The sequence below is a fragment of the Larus michahellis genome, chromosome 6, assembly GCF_964199755.1.
Source record: "Larus michahellis chromosome 6, bLarMic1.1, whole genome shotgun sequence".
In the NCBI taxonomy this organism is placed as follows: Eukaryota; Metazoa; Chordata; class Aves; order Charadriiformes; family Laridae; genus Larus; species Larus michahellis.
Genome location: NC_133901.1, coordinates 54,279,969 through 54,300,902, shown reverse-complemented (window position 1 = coordinate 54,300,902; position 20,934 = coordinate 54,279,969). Strand labels below are relative to the sequence as shown.

Here is a 20,934-nt window from a genome sequence, read left to right as displayed (position 1 = left end):
GGGGTTATTCTGGATAGGTACAAACCTCTCTCCTGCTACATTTTTAAAAGCTTCCTGAAATCCTTAAGGCTGTGGGGACGGCTGAGGGATTATGAGCCCTCTGGTTTTAGTCTCGCCTCCTCTGACAGCTGCCCTATCTCTCAACACCCTCACTGTGATTCCTTGCAGAATCAAAGCCTGGGGCAGGCAGCGTTATTTAAGGCTCTAGTGGTTTGGTCGGGGAGGGAGGAATCATGCCAGGGACTCTTCGGGTCCACTGTGTCCCTCTGACCCCACAGCCGTTCTCATTTTTGCTAGTCCCAGTGGATTTGTTTGGCTCCCGAGCCTATCCGTGAAACCTATACATACCCGCTTCTCCTACTGCAAGCATTGCAGGCACTATCCTTACTGAGAAGGTCCATGACCCAGAGAGGAGGCCCCTCTCTATACCCTTCTGGTATCCAAAGTATGCGGAAAATATTTTCTCAAAAATAGAAAGAACAGGAATAGACTGCTGCCTTGCATAAACACAATGTATACATCTGGAGTGAGATGGCTTCCACAGCTGCTGTTGGGCGACTTTGATGTCGACTGGAGGCAGAGGACCCTGGTGTGTGTGAACATGGACATTTAAGCTATATTAAGCAGAGAGATAAGCACCCTGTTAAGTGAGGAACACGAAGACAGCATCTTGTTGGACAGTCAGTATAATGCAAATACAATGTTTCCTACCTAAATTTTATACTACTTTTAAAATGAAGCTGCCAGGTTTAGGGGTCTAAAGTCTAGAGTCAACAGCATAAAAGGGGTGTGGGAACATTGACACAGTGTTAGTTTATGTATGGAAACGTACAAATGCCATAATAACAGTAGAGGTTTCCTAGTGGATTTAGTTCCTTTTTCATGTGTGAAATGTGTCACATCCAAGAAATCATCTAATGGCTGGCACATATCTAGAGTATATAGAAGAATGAAGTACATGCAAGAAAAAGCTGAAGAAAGTAGTCCTTTATTGATTTGCAGGAGGAAAAAAGAGAGGGGGGGAAAAGGGGTCTCTTGCTGATGCAGAAACCAGAATGAAACTATGCAGCCTTTTAATCCGTTCCCCTGCAGAGACTGGTAGAACAGTTACAGTTGTTAGGCAGAGCAAAGTAACCTCTCCTGGAAGCATTTTAATAAACTGTTGGAAGGTCCATGGGCTCCTGCTGTGTTTTCATTCTCTGTTCACGAGAAGTTGCTTTTCACTTGCTTTGCACTTGTGCATCCACGAACACGTAGCTATAGGTGGTGTGGGCTCTATAGGTACTATGCTGGCCCTGCCCTCTGCCAGTTTGTGCAGATGTGAATACCACCATTAGCGAGCAACCAGGTCAGGGAAGAACTGGGGAGCGGAGGCTTTCTGTACCTGGGAAGCAACATCATGATGTGGGCAATCATTCCTGGTGATAATTACAATTTCAGTTTCATTTCAGTTGAAAAATGAGTTATAAAAACCTAGCAGCAGATTCCACGGTGAGAAACATGCAGTATGATAATATTCATAATCTCTCTGGAGTAATTATCTGTCCGAATTAGGTTCTAAATCAGCCTACTTGTCTAATCCCACTGTTGGGATAAGAGCTGGACACCAATGTATGATTTAGTTGTTGCCAGTGCAAAGCAAGGACTCTTCTCTGGTTGAATCACCCTAGCCTAGGTGCCTTACACAGAGTACTGTTGGAATTACTCAACTTGCACACACCATTTCATGTCTTGTCCCTCATGCATTAAGGTAGCCCTTCATTTCCAATATCCCTTAGAAACTGTTTAAAAATTTCCCCATCTCGTTGGGATTTAAGCAAATCACAGGTTTGATTTTCCTGGGAGCTGGAGAGGACCTTCAAGTGGGTACTCTTTATACCTGAAGAGTGAGACCAGTGTTTTCTGAGGCAAACATCCCATGTTCAACAGGTCAGCATTCATGTTTTCTTTCCTAGGTGCATCTCCATTTTCTTTGTGGAGTTCCAGGCGTACTTTGGGCAGGATTATGCCAGAACAGCTTGGATCCATTCCATTGTCGACTGTGCTACGATGCTCTGTGGTGTGTATTACCCTTTTAAGACTAATGCTGCTGATTTTTTTCAGCTCCATCTGGTTTTACTGTGTTCACAAGTTGGTGGAGTCAGCTTGGAAAGAGAGATGTATCTCTGGGGTATGGTATATCCAAGCTGCTTCCCCCAGTGCAGTTGTGCAGGAAGGGAGTGTCTTCATACTGTAGAAAAGAAGCAGAACTTCGTATTGTCAAATGATCTAAGTTTTCAGAAATGTACTTTTGTCGAGGTCTAGTAGGACAAGTCATGTTTGAGAGCTACTAACGGAGTACTTGTTTCTTTTGCCTTTTTATTGGAATCATATTTGAGACACAGCACAGGATGTACATCTTGCCTTCGGCTCAAGTCACAGTCATCCTCCTTTTAGCAAACATGTGTGTTTACAAATAGTCTTTTCCCTTAAAAGAAAGTTCAGTGTTACTAAAAATGACATGCATCAATACAGAAGTTGTACCGAATTTCTCATGGGTTTACTTTAAAACTGTATAGCTAGCTGAAAATCCATGCCCTAATCCTGTGGAAGAGGGTTGGTTAATCCCTGAGAATTGCTACAAAGGCACAGGGACACAGTTGGAATGAGACATTAGCTACTCTACTGTGTCAGCCAGGCTATATCTTGGGGAAAAAAGAGAAATAAGGGTAACCTTGCCCTGGTATTGCAGGTAACGGAGAGGGAGAGGGCTGGTGACAACACCCCATGGTAGAAGCAGGGTGATCTGTGAGCCATCAACATTGGAGAAGTGCAGGAAAAGGGGTAGTGGCTCTGGAGATGGTCCAAAAGATGTGAGATCTTTCCTGTTTGGGTCTGACACCTGAAGTTACTGAGGGCTGAAGTGCAAATTCCAGGTGGGGAAAGGTCTCAGTGTCGTAAGCGTGGAGCAATGAACACTGTGGGCTGTTGCTCTGGCCTCTCTTGACCCCAAAAACTGCAGAGTAGGTGTCTCCCATAGTGACTTTGACCTGCTGAAAAGGCTGTTGAGAAAGCTAATGTAAATTTCAGTTTTAGCTCGCTTTCAGGAAAAGTATTTTTAGAAGTTTTTTGGTGCTCCCACTGTTGTGATGGGGGGGATATTGGGAGACCACTCTGGGTAGCTGTGATCACCATTTTCTCCTGCTTACCTACTGCTTCCTTTTCCTTGATGACTGTTGCAACGAACTGTGTGTGAGGACCTGCCTTTAACTACCAGCTTTATTTGTTTCTTTGAAGCCCCGCTTGGGAGTTTAATCAGTAATCATGTGTCCTGCCAAGTTGGTATCATGCTAGGAGGGCTGCTTGCGTCTGCTGGACTAATTTTGAGTTCATTCGCCACCAGCCTGGAACATCTCTACTTATCATTAGGAGTCCTTACAGGTAGGAGGCATTCAGCCCCTTTGTTCCTGCCATGACAGCAACACGAGAACGTTAAAAATTATGGTCCTCCCTTTCAAGAGGGGTGATCTCTTCTTCATGTCATATTGCCACCTTGCTGATGGACAGAGATACTCAGACCTGTTCCCTTCATTGTAAATGAGAGGCTTTGGCTGCCCCTGCAAGGGCTGCAGCACTCGTTGGATCTCATACAGCCCAAACGCAGCATGCTGCAAAAGCAACTCTCTGACTTCTGTTAAAGATTGGAAAACATTGTGAAATTATGGGAGGTCAGGAAGGACTTCTGTTGTAGGTGATACACAAAAAGGTTTCCTTTTTTGCCTGTGATTTGGGAGGAGTTTGTTATGGTAGGAGTTCTAAACTGCCCCAAAATATTTGCATATTAAAAAAAAAAAAAGTTTAAACCATAACATAAGAGCAAGTGGGGCGAGCAGCACTGGGTGAATAGCCGGTACCTCAGCTGTGCACCTTATTTTTGTCTGCGTTACATTCCATTTGAAAAGCACACAATCTCCTGGTTGGTAGTGTTGCTGTAGCAGCTCCTCCATTTGTGTTCAGGTATGGTGGCGACAAATGTCTTCGCTCTGTCCTATCTCCCTGTCTTTGGTGTGCACAGAGGAACTTGAGAAGTGCCCATGGTCACACTGACATTCCTTCCTCATTAATACTGACCTGGTAGCCACGGTGATATAAGCCCCTGTACTTGGTCCCCTGCTGTTTAGTAACAAGTTGGTGGAATTACTGCAGTTCACATGCTGCCAGCAGCTTACTTGTTTAAAAAAAAATAAAATAAAATCCTTATTGTAGTGCATGTCACTCCTGTATTACAATGTTAATCTTTGACAAATGTGTTCATTACAAATAAAAAGGCTCCTTGTAACTTGAGGGACTGTGCCACATACCATGCTAATGCCACTGAGGCTTCCTTAGTGAGAACCACTGGGAATACTGAGGTGGAAAAGCAGTTGCACTTTGTACATGGGGTCCTAAAGAGCCAGTTCAATAAGGACTGAACTTCTAGTCTGTGGGATTGATTAATGGAGAGGTGAACAGTTGGTAAAGGCTAGAGGTGGTGCCTGGACCCAGAGAGGAGGTGGGAGCGTAACTGGTGAATGTTCAGGGCTGCAGGACTTGAAACTGTGAGGAGTGAAGCAGAGGTGAGATGGGGGAATGGCAATAAATAGAGAGCTCCTTCTAAGAGGTATGAAAATGTTTTCAGCCACAAACTTTTTGTTTACACTTTTCACATGACATTTATTGGCTTTTTGGGGACCTATTTCTCCCTGCCAACTCACTAAAAAATAAGTGGCGTGTACACGAAATAGAGTATGATTTTCACAGCTCTCAAGTGATGATGTCTAGCTCAGGGCTCCAGCTCTGCTGCCTACACAAGTCCAACCCCAGCTCTCTGCCCTGCTGCTCCCCTCGCCTCCTGAGGGGTGTCGGAGCGGGCATCCACCGCCTGCAGTCCCTCTAATCCACTTATCCCCTCCTGGCAGGCTTTGTGCCCGCTCGGCACAGTGCAGCCTTTGAGGAGGATGTGGCAAGCTGGTTACGGCACCGGGAGATTATCTCCTCTATTGGCAAGTTCTGCCAAAGGCAGTGGGGACTGGTTTACCCTCGATGTAGGACATGCTCCAAAAACCTAGTCAGGAACTCATTTCTGCGGCTGAATCAGAAACATATTAGTGTTAGGGCAACCATTTGGTGATTAAAATCTGCTCTCTGGTTCTGCAACAGAGACCACAATGTTTTTCCCAGTCCAAAAGATGGATATTTGTTTACTACATTGGACATGGCTTTGTTTTCTGAGGTTTTTCCCCCCTCTTTACTTACTGGCAGGGATTTAAAATGGTCAGGACTCCAAGCAGCTGCTGCGTGGAGTTTGTTTAGCTGACTAAAAAAGGTTTATTGTAGAATATCAGTAACAGAGACAGACTCTTTGTACTGTGCTTCAGAGACCTGAAAATTAATGTTCAGGGTTGCAACAGACCGAAACACAAAGTGGTGCCTCATCAGAACAGTGTGCCCAGTGCCAGCATCTGCACAGACCCTGGGGCAAGGGCTCATCTTGCATCCAGGAGAGGCTAACACACCATTTCTCTGATGTTTATTCATCAATCATCCTCATTCTTGTTATTAAGCAAACCCCATCACTTCTTTCTGAGCCTTGTTATCTTGGATTAATGATGATCCGTTAGGTTTGTCAAGTCAGTGACCACGACAGTGGGAGAAAGGAGTCATCCTGGTCCTCTTCACACCGTGACTGGGCTGCCTGATACAGCACCAGAAAAAGCTTCCTATTTGTTTGTGCTAATGAAAGTAGGTTATGTGATTTAATTTAATGTCTTCCCATGTGTCGTGCTTAGTATTAAGCCATCTGCACTGTGCTTTCTCTTCTAGGGCTTGGGTTTGCACTCTGTTATTCTCCAGCCATTGCGATGGTGGGCAAATACTTCAACAAAAGAAAAGCGCTGGCGTATGGAATAGCCATGTCAGGAAGTGGAATTGGTACCTTCATCCTTGCCCCTGTGGTCCAGCTCTTAATCGAGCAGTTTTCCTGGCGTGGAGCTTTACTCATCCTGGGAGGTTTTGTTTTAAACCTCTGTGTCTGTGGTGCCTTGATGCGGCCTATTGCTCTTAAGGAGGACCGTAAAACTGCTCCTGAGTTTCTTGAACAGGATTATGTCCCCAAAGCACAGAAACAAGACTTAAAACGAATGTCCGTCTGTTCACCTTTAATCAAAGCATGGTCTCACGAATGTTTATGCTACTGTTCATGGAAGGAATATGACTTTTTACTGATGCCAGGCTTCATGGTGCTGGCAGTGTCAGTTTTATTTATGGCATATGGCTGTAGCCCTCTTTTCGTCTATCTAGTGCCTTATGCTTTGAGCGTTGGAGTGAGTCATCACCAGGCGGCCTTCCTCATGTCCATACTTGGTGTCATAGACATCATTGGTAATGTCACCTTTGGATGGCTAACAGATAGAAGGTAATGGCTTACAGCTAAGCACGTGTACGCTTTAGCTGGTGGGAGGCTGGGTGCAAGTGAGGTGTAATACACATAAAAGTTAACATTATGGACTTCTTCTGTAGCATGCATAACATTTAAAAGAAGAAAACAAACCACAACAAACCAACACACAGTCTAACTATCAGAAATGCTTACTATTTAATGTTATTTTTTTTTCTGAGTTTGTTCAATTCTGCTGGTTCCGTTTCTTTTTTTCCTGAAGAAATTATATTTTTGTGCAAAGTGGAAATGTAACACCCTGCCTGAAGTTGTTTGAGTGCGATCCTCTGTACCCGTTTCCTAGAGGATCTCACTCTGCTTTCTCTGCCTTTCCATCTCTTTTGTGCTGCTGGGGAGGCACAGAAGTTACGGAAAAGGGTCAAGGGTCTGGCCCAGTGCTGCCAAGCATATACTCAGACGGACAGACCTAAAAGCGTTAACGTATTTTCTAGTATGTAAGAGCTCACCATGCTTTGCTAACTCAGCTCACTCAACCATCTGTGTACAGCACCTGTAACATCAGTAGACGCTGGCTAAATTTAGAAGGATTTTGATTCTAAAGGACGTGTTCTTTGTGCTTATTCAGTTTGTGGGAAAAAATCAGTTATTGGTTTTGTGGGGCAGAGAGAAATGGAATTTCTGATGATAACTCCGGTGTTTAAAGGCTGATGTGAAGGATGACAACTGAGCGAGGTATACTGTAATATCTTTGCATAATACTGGGAGCACCTTGCTGAGCTGGGGTGTAAAGCCTGATGGAATACTGCTTTGAACATTGAAACTTTAGTAGGCTGCAAAATCCTGTCAGTGGAGTGGCTCCCCTCACTAAGGGCAGCCCGAAGAACACTGCAGGCAGCATGGGCTGCTGCTTACCAGATGCTTCTGCAGCTGTAGGTGAGCAGCTTTCCCTACCTGGGCTCGTCAGTGTTGAGCTTTTCATTTTGAAGACTGTGTATGGAAATTGACTTAAATTTGAGGTATATAAAAGAGACTGAAGTGCTGCATGCCAGGGCATAGAAACCGAGATGCTGTGTTCAGCGATAATCTTTTTCTTTTCTGTTTTGAAATTTGCAGGTGTTTGAAGAAGCATCGGCACTTTTGCTACCTCTTTGCTGTGGGAATGGATGGCCTCTGTTGTCTTTTCCTGCCAGTTCTCCAAAACTTCCCCTTGCTTGTGCCTTTCTCATTTACCTTTGGCTACTTTGATGGAGCCTATGTAACGCTCATCCCTGTCGTGACGGCAGATGTAGTGGGAACTTCTTCGTTATCATCAGCACTGGGGGTTGTGTATTTTCTGCATGCCATACCATATCTAGTGAGCCCACCTGTTGCAGGTTCGTCACAAATTACTTTCCTATACTCTTATCACTACTTCAGATTTAACTATTGGTGTGATGTAGAAGGAGAGAAAGGACAGCAAATGCACGCTGAATGTGGATGTAGCCCCTGGGCAGGAAAATAACACACCTAGACCTTCATAAGAATCTAGATCCCACTTATTCCCTGTCTTGATGGGATGATTTCTATGTATAGACCAAGTTGAAGTTTAAAAAACAAACCAGTACAGAATGAGGCTTTTGAGAGCTGTTACATCATGACTTCATGTAGCTCAGAAATCGTGCAAGTAGAAGGAACAAAAGGTTTCACTGTGAAATTACATGGTTTTCAAAATGTAACCTAAAGAGAGTTTCATTACAACATGTTTTTTTTTGTGCGGGGGACTTGATTTTTTCAACTCCAGCCTGCTTTGAACAGGTGGGTGAGTCAGCTTTGCTATTGTTTGGTCACGGGCTCATCGCTGTAATATCTAACCGTCGTTTTCCCCATCAGTTCGATTACAGTAAAGTAAGGATGAGAGCCGTACTCCTATTATTCTTTAGAAAGAACTTGACACAGTTTTGAATATTGTGGAAGGACAGAGATCTTTTTTCAAACAGCCATGCCTTGCCTATTTTGTCTTCTATTCACATCAATTCCCAATTAATCTCTGCTTCTGAAGGCTTTAATTTAATTTGCCATAGCCAAAACCATTGCAAAATGGAATTATTTTAAGTGATGCATGAGCCTAGGGCATAGCTCACTAGATGTTTCTGTATGAGGATCTCATGCACAGCGTACTTAATCTCAGGGCTCTCTAAGCATGTCTAAAGACTGCGAGTTAAATCCATGCAGTTGAAAGATGTTTATTTAGGATTGTGGTGATGACTGCTGTGCCTTTTCTCGTGGGTTTGACCGCTAAACAAAAGCCCATCAAAATCTTATCTGCCTGCTGAGGACAAATGCCTCCCTGCCCCAGGAGGTAAAAGTATAGTGACGGTGATGTAAACCCGTATTGTTTGATTGTATTTATATGTGATAACTCCAGAAGCTTATAAAACTCCTGTTGATCATGGGATTTGTAAATTATCAGAATTTTGACGGGCCTTTAAAAACCCATGATTTGCTCTCCTACAGGTTGGCTTGTGGACACAACTGGCAGCTATACTGCATCATTCCTCCTGTGTGGATTTTCTATGATTTTTAGTTCAACATTATTGTGCTTTGCAAGACTAGCAAAGAAAGTCAAAAGAACACACTTGCGGTCGCTCACCAATGATACTGGCACCAAACAGCACATCTGGACAAATGGAGCAATAGCTTATTCTGTCGCAGCAGAATTAGACCAAAAGGATGTTGAATTTTTGGCTGTGGATACAAACAGCTACGGCAACAGATGACAAGCGCCGTCCGGATTCAGCACTGCACAGCCGTGACTGAGATGGAGGTGGCTCTGTAGTGTTACACTGATGGTACTCCTGTGAAACAAGGCATCTCTCAATTAGATTCTTCTTTCGTGTTTTTAGTTGGCTAAAATCTACATACAGCAACAATAATATCAAGTTAATGCAGTAATAGAAGAAAGCTAGACTGAAAATAAAGAGTTTGCAGATACAAATGTTCACAGATTTATTTGAAATGCAGTATGTCGACTCCACAGATAATCTCAAAGATGATAATTGGCTATAATAAAAAAAAGACTACAAAGTAATCAGTCACCAAAACTGAACAATAAACTTTAACAACAGTAAGCTTTTTGGTGTTCTGGTCTATTATGTTTCAATGGACTAATCACCACCAAAAAACCTCCACGTTTATCAGTCTGCGTTAAACTCTTTGCAAATAACTATTTCAAATGCCAAAGCCATTTTATTTAGAAAATCTGACAGGAAACTGTGATTTATGCTCAAAGTATCTCTGGAGCAGCTTTAATTTTTACAGTGTGCCTGAATTTTGTACATAAGTTGCAATTTAATTTCAAGTATGGTTTTAGACTTACTTTCCCAAGCCTCCTACAGCAAAATGTTGAGGTGGCTGCTGCTTTTCTCCTGAAGATCTTTAAAGCTTGAATTTCTAAACATTGACATTCCAGGTATGATCCTCCAACTGATCCTTGTCTGGGAGGGTAGAAGAGGTGCTGTGGCTCATCTACTATTTGAAGAGGAGTAAATTTGTGCCAGGGGACTAGGTGTGCTGATGGACAAACCTGGTTTAGCTGCATTAGTTTGAAGAAGCTGGAACGCAGCCCGGGAGACAAGAGGAGAGGCTTGGTTGTTTCCGAATACAGAGCCTCTTCCTCCTGTAAAATCAGCAGCTGTTGAAGAAATTTAGAGTCTGTGCAAGCAGATGACTGAGAAACTGCCCACTCCACAGGCGATAAGTAAAGAGGACATTGGCAGACAAAGTTTTTTCTGCATATTCCAGTGGCAAGTCTGTCTCTTCTTGGACCTGGGAACTGTATCTTCAGAATGTGCAAATTAGTCATTTGTGACACCTGACGAGCTGGTCAGGTCACTTGTCCTGGATGGCCAGAACACAACAGCTGCGATTCACCGCTGGTTTCCTGCTACTTGTGTGAGGAATATACTACAGCTGGCTGCTCAACCAGAGCTACGGACCAAATGTAGCTCATGGGGTAAATTACTGATGTGGTGAACTAATAAATAATGGGATGTTTCCCACTACATTTCCAAAGTCATCGATGCAGGATTTTCACATTCGGAAATGCAAATAATTTCTGTGTTTTGATGCTGTATAAAGTTGCTTTCTGTTCATTAGCAAATTGATCAGAGTTCGAATAATTGTTATCAACGTTGAACTAGTCATTTTGTTATTCATCTGCAATGTATTAAATGGCTGCTCATGGCGTCCTGCTCCCGTCTGTGCCTCAGAGGGGAAAGCAAAATAGACTGACGTTCACAAATTTTATTTAGATCAAGAGTACAGCCATAGGGGTATAATGTATTTTTACATATATATGAATAGTATGTGTGTCAAGTAATTCTATTACTCATGCATATTTCAACGTATTAAAATTGTTTGACTTCAGTTGTCTGTGCTCAAACAAAGCATTTCTCATTGCCCTGCTTCAGAAGTGTGGTCAGAGCCAGTAGCACGATTTATGTGCACAGACCACAGATTAAGACATGGGAGTGCAAAAACTGCTTAAAACTGATGACATAACCTTTTGTTCCGCTCTGCGTGGCAACTGAGTCCTGGGCCCTAATTTTGATTTTAAAATACATTCTTAAAAAAAGACAAAAATTATCCATGAGTGTTTCTTAATGAGTTAGGAAAAATAGGCACATTTGAGAAGAAAAAACGGTGGCTTTATTCATTAGTAGTGATGAAGATACTGTTCTAGATCTTAATGCAAAATTTTATATCAAAAAATAGAGAATAGTGTGGTCTACAAAGAAGATAAGCTATTTCAACAAGTTGTAAGTTAGTGCTGTCATTTACTGTACAAAAATCTAATTGTATTTTTTTACCACATCATGACATGTCGGCAGCTGTTCATGCTATAACTGCATATTATAGAAGTCTGTTAGAATAATACTATATGCATTTTTATCCTAGTAAATCATACTGTGTAATATGTTATTAGTGTTTTTTGGATTTTTTTTTTTAAATTTCAAGATATTTTTTCATAGGCTTTTCTGTTTTGTGTTTAACTTATAATTAAGGCAGTATTTCTTGTTTTAAATATCTAATTCAGCAGAAAACATTCAACTAGTTTTATACACAGATCTTTTGTAGGGAACGATAGAATGATTTCAGGGTTTTCTAACACTGTTTCTGTGCTGAATTAAGCCAACGGATAAAAGCTTATATACCAGAATGATGCTTTCTGTGTGTAAAACACACTGTGAAATATCAGCCCTGTCATGAATTTCCCCACGGAGAAACAGAGAAGGAAGGAAGCATAACAAGAAATGACCTGCGAGTGGAAGAAATGACAGTAAAATCCAAGGTTTGCGAAGTCTCATGCCAAACTTCTACCCCCTGGTCCGTACAACCTAAATTGAACACCTCATCTTCATCCTGCCCTGTGAAAGGCTTCAGGCAGCGTATTATAGACGTCTCTGGATTATACTATTTTTTAAAAAAATGTTTTATTGTATCTACAATGGTTTGGGTTTTTTGTTGTTTTTGTTTTGTTTTGTTTTTTTTCAGAGATTATAATATTCAGGCTGTTCTCCATAGAGGATATTTCCTGGCATGGCACGGTGCAGTGACGGGCAGAGAACTCTGGGCTAGCTGGGCACAATTTGCCAAGCTAACACTGCGTGTTCCCACCAGCCCTGTTGAGCACTGGGGGATACGAGCTTGGATGCGGCACTGCATGGCTGAGCCTGCCTGGCTTCCCGGGGCAGCGTGGCCTCACTTGGCTGGAGTAACATCTGCCCGAGGCAGAAACAGAGGGATCCTATCTCAGGTGAATCCTGCCTGGGATAATACTCTATTCTGTGCAGTGAAGGGGAATTCATTGTTAGTAAGTGCAACTGCTTACAGCCGCTGAAGGTATCCCATCTGTTTCCATTGCATGAGGTTTGACATGAGGAAATCCTCATTCTTTTGAAATTGCTTACATTGTAGTGAGAGTTTTTATCAGGTCAGTTTTGGAACGTTTAATAAATTGTACCTTGAAAAATTGTGTGAAAACGGCATTGGAAAAATCAAGTACCTCCTGCTGAAAAATAACCCTGTTTTCAGAAAAAAATTTTTGAGCCTGAAACGTTTCTGCCAACTTGGATGACAATTTATCTCCTGAAAACCAAAGGTTTTCTGGGCTACTATATGGTGAATATATTTCATATTGCCACAACAGTTCCTTGTTTGCTTTCTAAAGTGTTATGAATTTATGTGAGAAGGAAGAGCTTGTTTTAGTTAAGCTGTAACAGTACTTCATGGTCAGCACAACAAAGTCCTTAGCCAGGATTGCCTCAATAAATAATTCCCTCTACGAAGTGACCGTTCTGGTGTATTCCAGTAGTTTTCTGTATAATTTAGAAGATGCTTTTGATTCATTAATGTATGCTGCAGGGTTGTCTTCACTCCCTTTTTCCCTGCATCGCCAGCGTAGGCTCCAGTGATGTCTTCATACTTGGGTGCGAATGAGAGGTGGTTCACCCTCTGTGTGATTCTGGTTTTGCCCATTGGACTTGGAGACTGCAAAAGGTGTGGATTTGTTTTTTACCGCTTCCCGAAGCTGAAGCTCAGCCTCTTCCCTGTGCCGCCACGCCAGGCAATGCAGCAGCACCACCCTGTGGGAAAGACCATTTCTCCCCATTTACAAGACACTGGGCAAGAACTGGAAGGCAGAGTTTGCACGCAGCATCCCCAGGCAGCACCGCGGCCCAGCCTGAACCTCCAGAGACTGAAGAAGGTAAAGTGCAAGAAACAGATTTCTCGCATCTCTGCACCTCACGGTGAGTTTCTTCGCTGTGGTGAAGATTGAGCCACTCTGACTGTTCTAAAAAGTTCAGGCTCGCATTTTTCTCAAAATATTTTACTGCTGCTCCTTATTTCTGCAAGGTTCGTTTTCCAGGAGTGAGGCAGGAGAGGCTCTGGTGGCAGGGCGTGGAGGGGAGCACGGATGTGCCACCACAGCTTCCTGACTTCAACCCTACTGTTGTTCCTACCAGCTTTCAGCAGTGGTGTGCCAGTCCTGCTCCCAGTCCTTCCTGTTCTCCTCCCTCCCCACTCTTTTCCTAGGTAGGGCCACCTTTCTTTGTAAGAGAAAAGCTGGCGGGTGGCTGGAAAACAAGAATGGATTTTGCCCCAGCCCTTTCTTAGGAAGAAGGTGTGGTTGTATCATGTACTCCTGATCCTTTTACTTGTATTATGAAATATTCTTTGAGGGAGAGCTGACATGGGGGAGGTTTCTTGATGTTTTGTGGTCTGGCATCATATTTTACACTCCTTTAGGCCTGTCACCCTGTCTGTACATGGGACTGCTGTGGTAGGGGCAGGAATGCTCCAGGATGGCTGGGAACAAAAGGCCACATCCCTCCTGATGGGCTCTGTCACCAGTTTGCTTCATTCTACACCACTGGCTAGTGCTCAGAAGTGTATTGAAAGTACAGCGTTAGTTTTCCCTGAGCACCATGAACTGCTATACCAAGGTACAATGCTATGGAATTAGGCCAGCCTGTTGTAAAGAATACTGACTTTTAGTTGGACAACTGAAGACAATCACCTCCTCCACCCGTCCTCTCTGTCCTTTCAGCCCTTTCTTCCATTCATGTAGACTCTGTGGGCACCCACCCCACTTCCCACAAGCCCCTTGCTCTCTGTGGCCCTGTTCTCCAGTGCTCGTGCAACTCCTTGCTCTGGCAGCGCTCTGCCCTCCGTGTCCGGTTCAGTACGTTTCTTGTGTGCGTTTTCTATCCCTGGCTTGTTTCACAAGCACGGCCACAGATAGATGTCTCTTTGGCACCTCAAAGATTGCCTTTCCTTCCTCTCCAGATGTTTGCTGCAGCGGTTCCTGAGAGTGTGATTTTGGGTAAATTAGACCGACGTCATTTTGTGCTCAGTTTAATTCTTTGGTGCAACACTTACTGAAGCCACCTTTGTTGAGAGTTTGGGAAAATAAATGGGGCTACCTCCTGACCCTTTCATATCCTGCCAAAACTTTATCCCTGTTACTTTTTCAAATGGCCGTTTCCTTTTCTTTCATCTACTAACATGAGGATTGGTCAGCAGAGAGGTACCAGAAGTGACAGTTGATGGATGCAATGCTCTTTAATACAGGTTTTTTAAGCTTTCCAGGGAACTAGCCAAACAGTAGTTATTTTTCATAGTTAAACAACATACAAGCTAGTAAACCAAACAAGTCTTCAACAAAAGCATCTTCTAAATAACACTAAAAAATACATTTTTTTTAAACATATGAAAAAGCATCAGAAATTCCATTTGTGTATAACGTGGCTTTCAAGTGGATAGATGAAATACTACAATGATTCCCTTATCTTTTGCTCAGTAAACGGTAATATCTAATTTAGATATCATTTGATTAGAAGCTCTCTGTTCTGCAGATCATCACTTAAACGCAACTTTTATACCAGCATTAGCATTGAAGACCAAGATATCTTAACTGCTATTTAGTCTTCCCAAGCACGCTCTCTGTGGGTGAATGAACAAACAAATGAACAATCATAATCTGCAGTTTCTACATTATCACCAGAAAGCGATGCCACCAGATGTTTCATCCGGTTATAACATCAACCTTAAAAAAAAAAAAAAAAAGTGGTTTTGAAAGTCTGCTAAAATGTCCTTGGGTTTGGGTTTTTTTTGGCGTGAAGGATCTTGGGGAGATTTAGCTTGAGATGGAAAGTCGTAGCTCACATAATGCACTCAGATATTCTTCATTGTTGGGACACAGTGCAATGGCTTTCTCGTAGCACTCAATTGCTTTGTGTTTTTCACCGCTTAGCTTATGAACAAGTCCAAGTGTACCAAAATCTGCTGCGTCTTCTAAACCTCTCTGAATTCTTTTTTCCAGCAATTTCTTGAGAGCATTTCTGCACGCAATTCTTCCATAAGACTCTTTATCAATTTTCAGCCCTTCTAGGTAATACCTAATGGCTTCAGATTCCGATTTCATATGAAAACGCTGAAAATTGCCATAACGGTAGTAATATTCTTGTTTATCATTATCGAATAGAATATTTATCTGAAACGCTTTCTGAAATGTCTCTTCTGCTTCTTCATACCTCTTTCCTTCTGCATACATGTTTGCTAGTTCAATGTGGGCAGTAAAAAATTTTGCCTTTTGGGCAATCGCTGTTTTAAGATGAAAAATGGCAAGTCGGATGACTTCCTCCACTTGCTCTTGAGGTGGATATCTTGTAGTGTTTTTCAATTGATACAGCTTTCCTTTGTAGCAGAGTGCTAGTTGGTGATGCAAAAAGGCAGATTTTGGTGTCACTGCCAGGGCCTTTTTCAAAATCTCCACCGCTTTGTCCACTTCTCCTTTCCTTCTGTAAAACTTAGCGGCGTATCGCTGGACATAAGGAAGATCAGGGGTTATCTGCATTGCTTCTTCAATGTACCTCTCCCCTTCATCAGCTTGCTTTACGTCTTGAAGTTTTAACGCGAGTAATGCCATAATGAAAGTACTCTTTGGATTCAGTTCCACTGCACGCTTCAGGAGCTCAAGGGACGGGATTATTTCTTCACATTGTCTGAGAGAGAAGTCTTCCAAACGATACATTACTATTGCATAGCCAGCATTAAATCTTGGGTTATTGGGTTCATTCTTCAGAGCAGTTTCAAAACAATCCTTTGCTCTCTCATAGTATTTTCTCCCAAACTTTAATAATGCCCATCCTTGCTCAGCATAGATCTCCGGAAGTTGAATCTTCCATTGGTCAGTATTTGAAAGCTTTTTGCAGCTGTTTTCCACTTTGTTTATATAAGTTTGAGCTTCTTCATATCTTTTCATGTGGTAATAGATCCAGGCATAGTTCCCCCAGGTAACAAGAATTCTCCAGTCAATTTCATCTGGATGATTTTTTTGAGCTGCTGCTTCAGCTTTTTGGAGATTTCTCAGGGCTTCCTCATTTGAACCCTTTAGGTGGCATACATAGGCTAGTAGATTATAATTTGTGATGTTGGATTCTATGAAAAACTCGATCTGATCATCTACTGTTTCTTCTAGGTGTCCGAGATCCACATCCTGCTTCAGCAAGGTCCATGTAAAATGACATTCTAGCTTCAGCAGGGAGCTCTTCAAGGAATTCATGGAAATGGTACTAGAAGAAAACAAAGAAAAATGTACTTACACTCCACTGGCTTTTTGCTACTCTTGTTTTTAAACCAGGCATGATGTACTTCAAAACCAGGCAATACCTCACCTAGTGCCACAAGTCAACAATACTTCAAACAAGCCAAAGCTCTGGGAAGCCATTGGTCTAAAGAGCGGAATAATTATTTCAGTAATTCTCCTTGCCAGTATATGAGGGCATCTCTTACATAGCAACAGAGCTGGTGGTCTGGCTGTCAAAGAGGAGGGCTAATCTCTCTGGTAAAGCTGGCACAGCTCTGGGCCTCAGGAGCATACTTCCTATGCCAGGAACAATTGCTGAAGCCTACCCAAAAGAGGTAATCAAATAACAAAGCTTCCCCTAAAATATAGAGAAAATGATACAGTGCCTTTCCCATGTATCTGTATATTTTATGGTTTGGATTATAAATTTCATTTTGCATTTCCTGCATTTGTAAATCCTTGTTTGTTAGATCATAGTACCGTTTTTATGATTATACTAATGTATCCAGTAGCTGGCTCCTGGATCCTACCAGTCTCCCCAGTTGCTGGCGCATGGGTGTACAGGACCCCTGAGGATGCAACCCCACTGCGCTTGCTGGTACCCACCACACGCTCACTCACTGACCCTGTGGATCCCCAGAAGATGGCTTTGGACATCCCGTAGCTGGTCAGGGATCCTCTCTCTACCCAGGCTCCTCACCCCTAGACGCACGCACACTGACCAGACCCTGTTTGCATACACCTGGTCCATAATACCCCTTTGTCCCTCTCTATTTTTAATCATTTGTTCCTTCCCAAATCACCTAGGTCACTCGTTTCCCTGCCTTTGGTCCCTTCCCCAGACATCCCATAATGTCTCACACAATCCCCAAATGCTTTTCCCTGCATCCCATAAGGTGTCCCACATCCTTAAGCACTGCGCTCCCTTGGACCCCTAGCATGGGGTATCCCCTTGGCCCATGGGGGTCCCCTGGGAGGGCCAGGTGGGAGCTCGTGTCCCTGAGCCCCGGGGGGAGCCCCCGCCTGCCCTCCTGCCTCTGAGCTCCTCACTGTGCGTGGGGATGGGTTGATGGCTCTGGGAACAAGCTTGGGAGCAGCCGGGGCAGGGTGGCATTTGGGGTCCCCCTCCTGCCACTGCCTGCCTGTGTCCCGGTGTGGACATGCAGAGCAGCTTTTAGCACACAAACTATCAAGGACAAACCTTTACAGCCCAGAGAAGGTAACACCCTAGTCCGTATTGTGCCCTCCCTTAAAGAAGGAATTATACGTGACTTTATAATCAAGGCTTCTCAGTCAAATCCTTCTTTGTTAGAAAGACTTCTCTGCCCCCCCTCCTCTAAAGCCTAGAGGGTCTGACAGCCTGTGTGGTACCACGCATGCTGCCGCTCAGCTCCACAATCATGTAAAAAAAGAGGCATCTTTTGGATAAAAAAAAAAAGAGTGAGTGGAAAGACTGAAAATTATGAGGAGGCAAATCAAGGAGGAATCCGTCAGCAATTCTTACAGGTTCTGGGACAATGGGCAGGACACTGGGGAAAGCAAAACTGAATACACTTTCCCACCCAAACCATCTGACCCAGAGGTACTGGAAGAAGTCAGACAAAAATGGTATTTAAAAGTGCTGTTAATGTATAAGTTTGTCTTACAGACTTCTTCGCCTTTCTCAAATAATCTCTTCTGCCTAACTGAGGTTTTTCGTCGGTATTAACAGCCGTTCCTAATTAGAAAGCTGTGTGTGAGGTAACTACAGTTCTTCTGGGATGAAGAGGAAGTGAGAGCGAGTTCCCATTATTGTCACTATCTTGTTAGAAATCTTTGGCTACCGGTGAATACCACAGAACAGATATTGGCTCCCAAATCACCAGTTCAATTAAAAATGTGGCGTTTTATTGCCTCAGCCGAGAACCCTGACAATGTCTAATGTCCACGGCTGAGAAACTAACAGAGGAGAGTAATTAATGAGAAGACATTTGTGGAAAATTAATATTCATGAATGTCACAAAAACAGATTTGTGACGCAAATTAAATACAGTTTAGTTTAGTTCAACACATAACCGTTAAACGCGATTTCCAAAGTTGTCCTGCCATCTTGGCTTTGCCCCATTTGCGTGCGCGCACAGCTCTGTGCATGCGTGACGGTCTTCAGAACGTGTTATCCCCCCTCCCCGACCCCCGACAGCTTATGCTCCAAGGGGCAGCCCAGAGCCTGTGCTGCCCTCTTTGCTGGTCCTGGCAGTAGTAGAGATCAGAAAGTAAATTCTCAAATGCATCAGCCCCAGGCACCCATTCAGCCGGGCACCAGCTGCGGCTGCAGCCTGGGTGTCACCCCCGAACTGCCCACACACAGTTTTCCTGATGGCCAGTTCTGCTCACAGGGCTGGCCCTTGTCGGAGAAGTGATAAAATTACAATATTCAATAGAACCCTTATTTTATTTTGATTCTTCCAGTAGATATTCTGCAAAATATTTTCTGCTGTTTGGATCCCCATAGTCCCTCCCTGCTTACGTTTAAGTAAATAATAAGCATTATTTTCCTGTGGCATAGCAAAAAAGCACCTTTCAGAGACTGGGTTGCTCACCTCATGGTTTTCCTTCTCTGCCCACTTAGGTTAAGGTAGCTTTGAAGCCAAAGGAGCGCTGCTCTCCGTTGCTATGCCTTCCCTTTTATGTGCTCCAACCCTCACGTGGTCTGTGAGTAATTTAACGGGAACCAGAAAGTGAAACTTCAGCTCTGCCTGAATCTGCGAAAGAAGCTGGAATAGCCGCCAGTAGGGGAATAGAAACCTAGGAGTGAGTAAACTGCTTTTTTTTCAGCCTGGCTCTGTGCCACACATTATGTTGTGTTGTGGAGAATGTGGCAACAGCTCCTAGTAACTCCCAGCGTTTACTTTGTTCAAATCCAGAGGCATCTAGGACGCGGAGAATATTTCGGGCCAGTATAGGCTGAGCTGGTTATCATGCACGGGCTATAGGGAAGGGTCCTTTTCCCCTCCTGCCTCTGCTGATGCATCTTTGCACAGTTTTGTACCATGCTTTAGGGTCCTGTTTTGTTGGTACTGTGTCATCCCCCTACTCCTACCCCACAACGTCCTACCGCCCCTTGCCTCCACTCCTTCGTCCCGTGTCTCCCCATTGCAAGGTCCCTGCTGTTGTACCAGGCCTGTATTTCCCCATGCCACGGCGTTCTGGAAGAGCACTAAACATCTCACCCCACCCGGAACGACTGTTTGTCGCTGCTCTCTCTGTGAAACTGTGGTTGTACTGCCCCGAGAGAAATGAAAGTGAAACAGGTGAGATACAGTCAGTTCGAGAAATTGCCATCGGGGTTGTGCCAAGAAAAACAAAGCTGCAGGCGGGTCAGGGCAAGCTCAAACAGAGCACCCTTGGTGAGCCGCTGGCCCGAGGCCATGCAAACTTATGGCCTGTTGCTGTCATCAGCGACGCCATAACAGGGCATCACGTTAATCAAGGGATGGGGCAGGGGTTGGGTACTGTCCCGGTTTTGGCCGGATTGGACAATCAGAATGACAGATGGCCGTGCCCCTGCCTCTCTGAAGAAAGAAGAAATAAGGAGATTTATGAGTTTAGAAAAAGAACTAAACTACTTTAATGAAAATATTAATAAATAATGATGATAATAATAATAATAATGTATACAATATATAAAAAACAGTATCCAGCTCACAGGATGACGATCGCCTCACCAGGGAAAAGTCCCAGACTGGAGTCAGCGAAGGACAGAAGCAGGATTCCAGATCTGGAGTCAGGAATGCTTGGATCGGGATCAAAAGCAGAAGAACAGACAGGGTCCTCCTCGGACGTCAGCCATTGAAGAAAGAGTTGACCCTTTGATCCCTCAGCTTTTATGCTGAGCATGAGGCAGATGGGATGCAATACCCTGTGGGTCAGTTTTGGGTCACCTGCCCTGTCCGCTCCTCCCCACAGGTGCGACCCCTCTGCGCTCTTCTGCTTCTGACCCTCCAACGGGGCAAATCATGAAGTGAGCTGGCCTTGGTTGTTATAGCCATAAGTATAAGCAGGAGCCTCTGTGCATACCATCCCTTGGCACAGTCAGGTCTTAACACTCTGAGAGTGAGCAGTTTCTGAACAATAAGCTGTTAATTTCAGGCTTTGGTCAGTTAGAAGAGGCCCAACTAAAAAGTAAAATTACAAAACAGAAAATTGGTTCTGTTTTACCTCAAACCAGGACAGGTACCGGAGCATCTATGGGTATAAACAACTCGCTGATGCTTAGTTTTTTTTTTAAAAAAAGCAAAACCAAAGATGCAGACCTGGCTTCATAACACTGATTTTACAGGTAATAAAGAAATCAAAGAAATAGTATCTAACATATGTAAATATACATATAGGCGATTCAGACATAACCTGA

General features: G+C 43.6%; 2 protein-coding genes across 2 annotated transcripts in view; one reads left to right on the top strand and one right to left on the bottom strand.

Annotated features, from left to right (window-relative positions):
• Positions 1 to 16,987, top strand: part of SLC16A12 (solute carrier family 16 member 12) — a 38,424-nt gene extending 21,437 nt beyond the window's left edge. Inside the window, exons 3-8 of the mRNA XM_074591823.1 lie at positions 1,956 to 2,059; positions 3,277 to 3,420; positions 5,842 to 6,433; positions 7,529 to 7,788; positions 8,909 to 13,203; positions 16,437 to 16,987. Coding sequence (XP_074447924.1) covers positions 1,956 to 2,059; positions 3,277 to 3,420; positions 5,842 to 6,433; positions 7,529 to 7,788; positions 8,909 to 9,171 — 1,363 coding nt within the window. The 3' untranslated portion in view covers positions 9,172 to 13,203; positions 16,437 to 16,987. The remainder of the gene's footprint in view (positions 1 to 1,955; positions 2,060 to 3,276; positions 3,421 to 5,841; positions 6,434 to 7,528; positions 7,789 to 8,908; positions 13,204 to 16,436) is intronic.
• Positions 14,435 to 19,241, bottom strand: LOC141744921 (interferon-induced protein with tetratricopeptide repeats 5-like). The gene is made up of 2 exons (XM_074591825.1): positions 19,124 to 19,241; positions 14,435 to 16,530 (listed from the first exon to the last, which is right to left on the bottom strand). The coding sequence occupies exons 1-2, from the start codon at positions 19,126 to 19,128 to the stop codon at positions 15,093 to 15,095; spliced, it is 1,443 nt and encodes a 480-aa protein (XP_074447926.1). The 5' UTR covers positions 19,129 to 19,241; the 3' UTR covers positions 14,435 to 15,092.
• Positions 19,242 to 20,934: the final 1,693 nt, after the last annotated feature.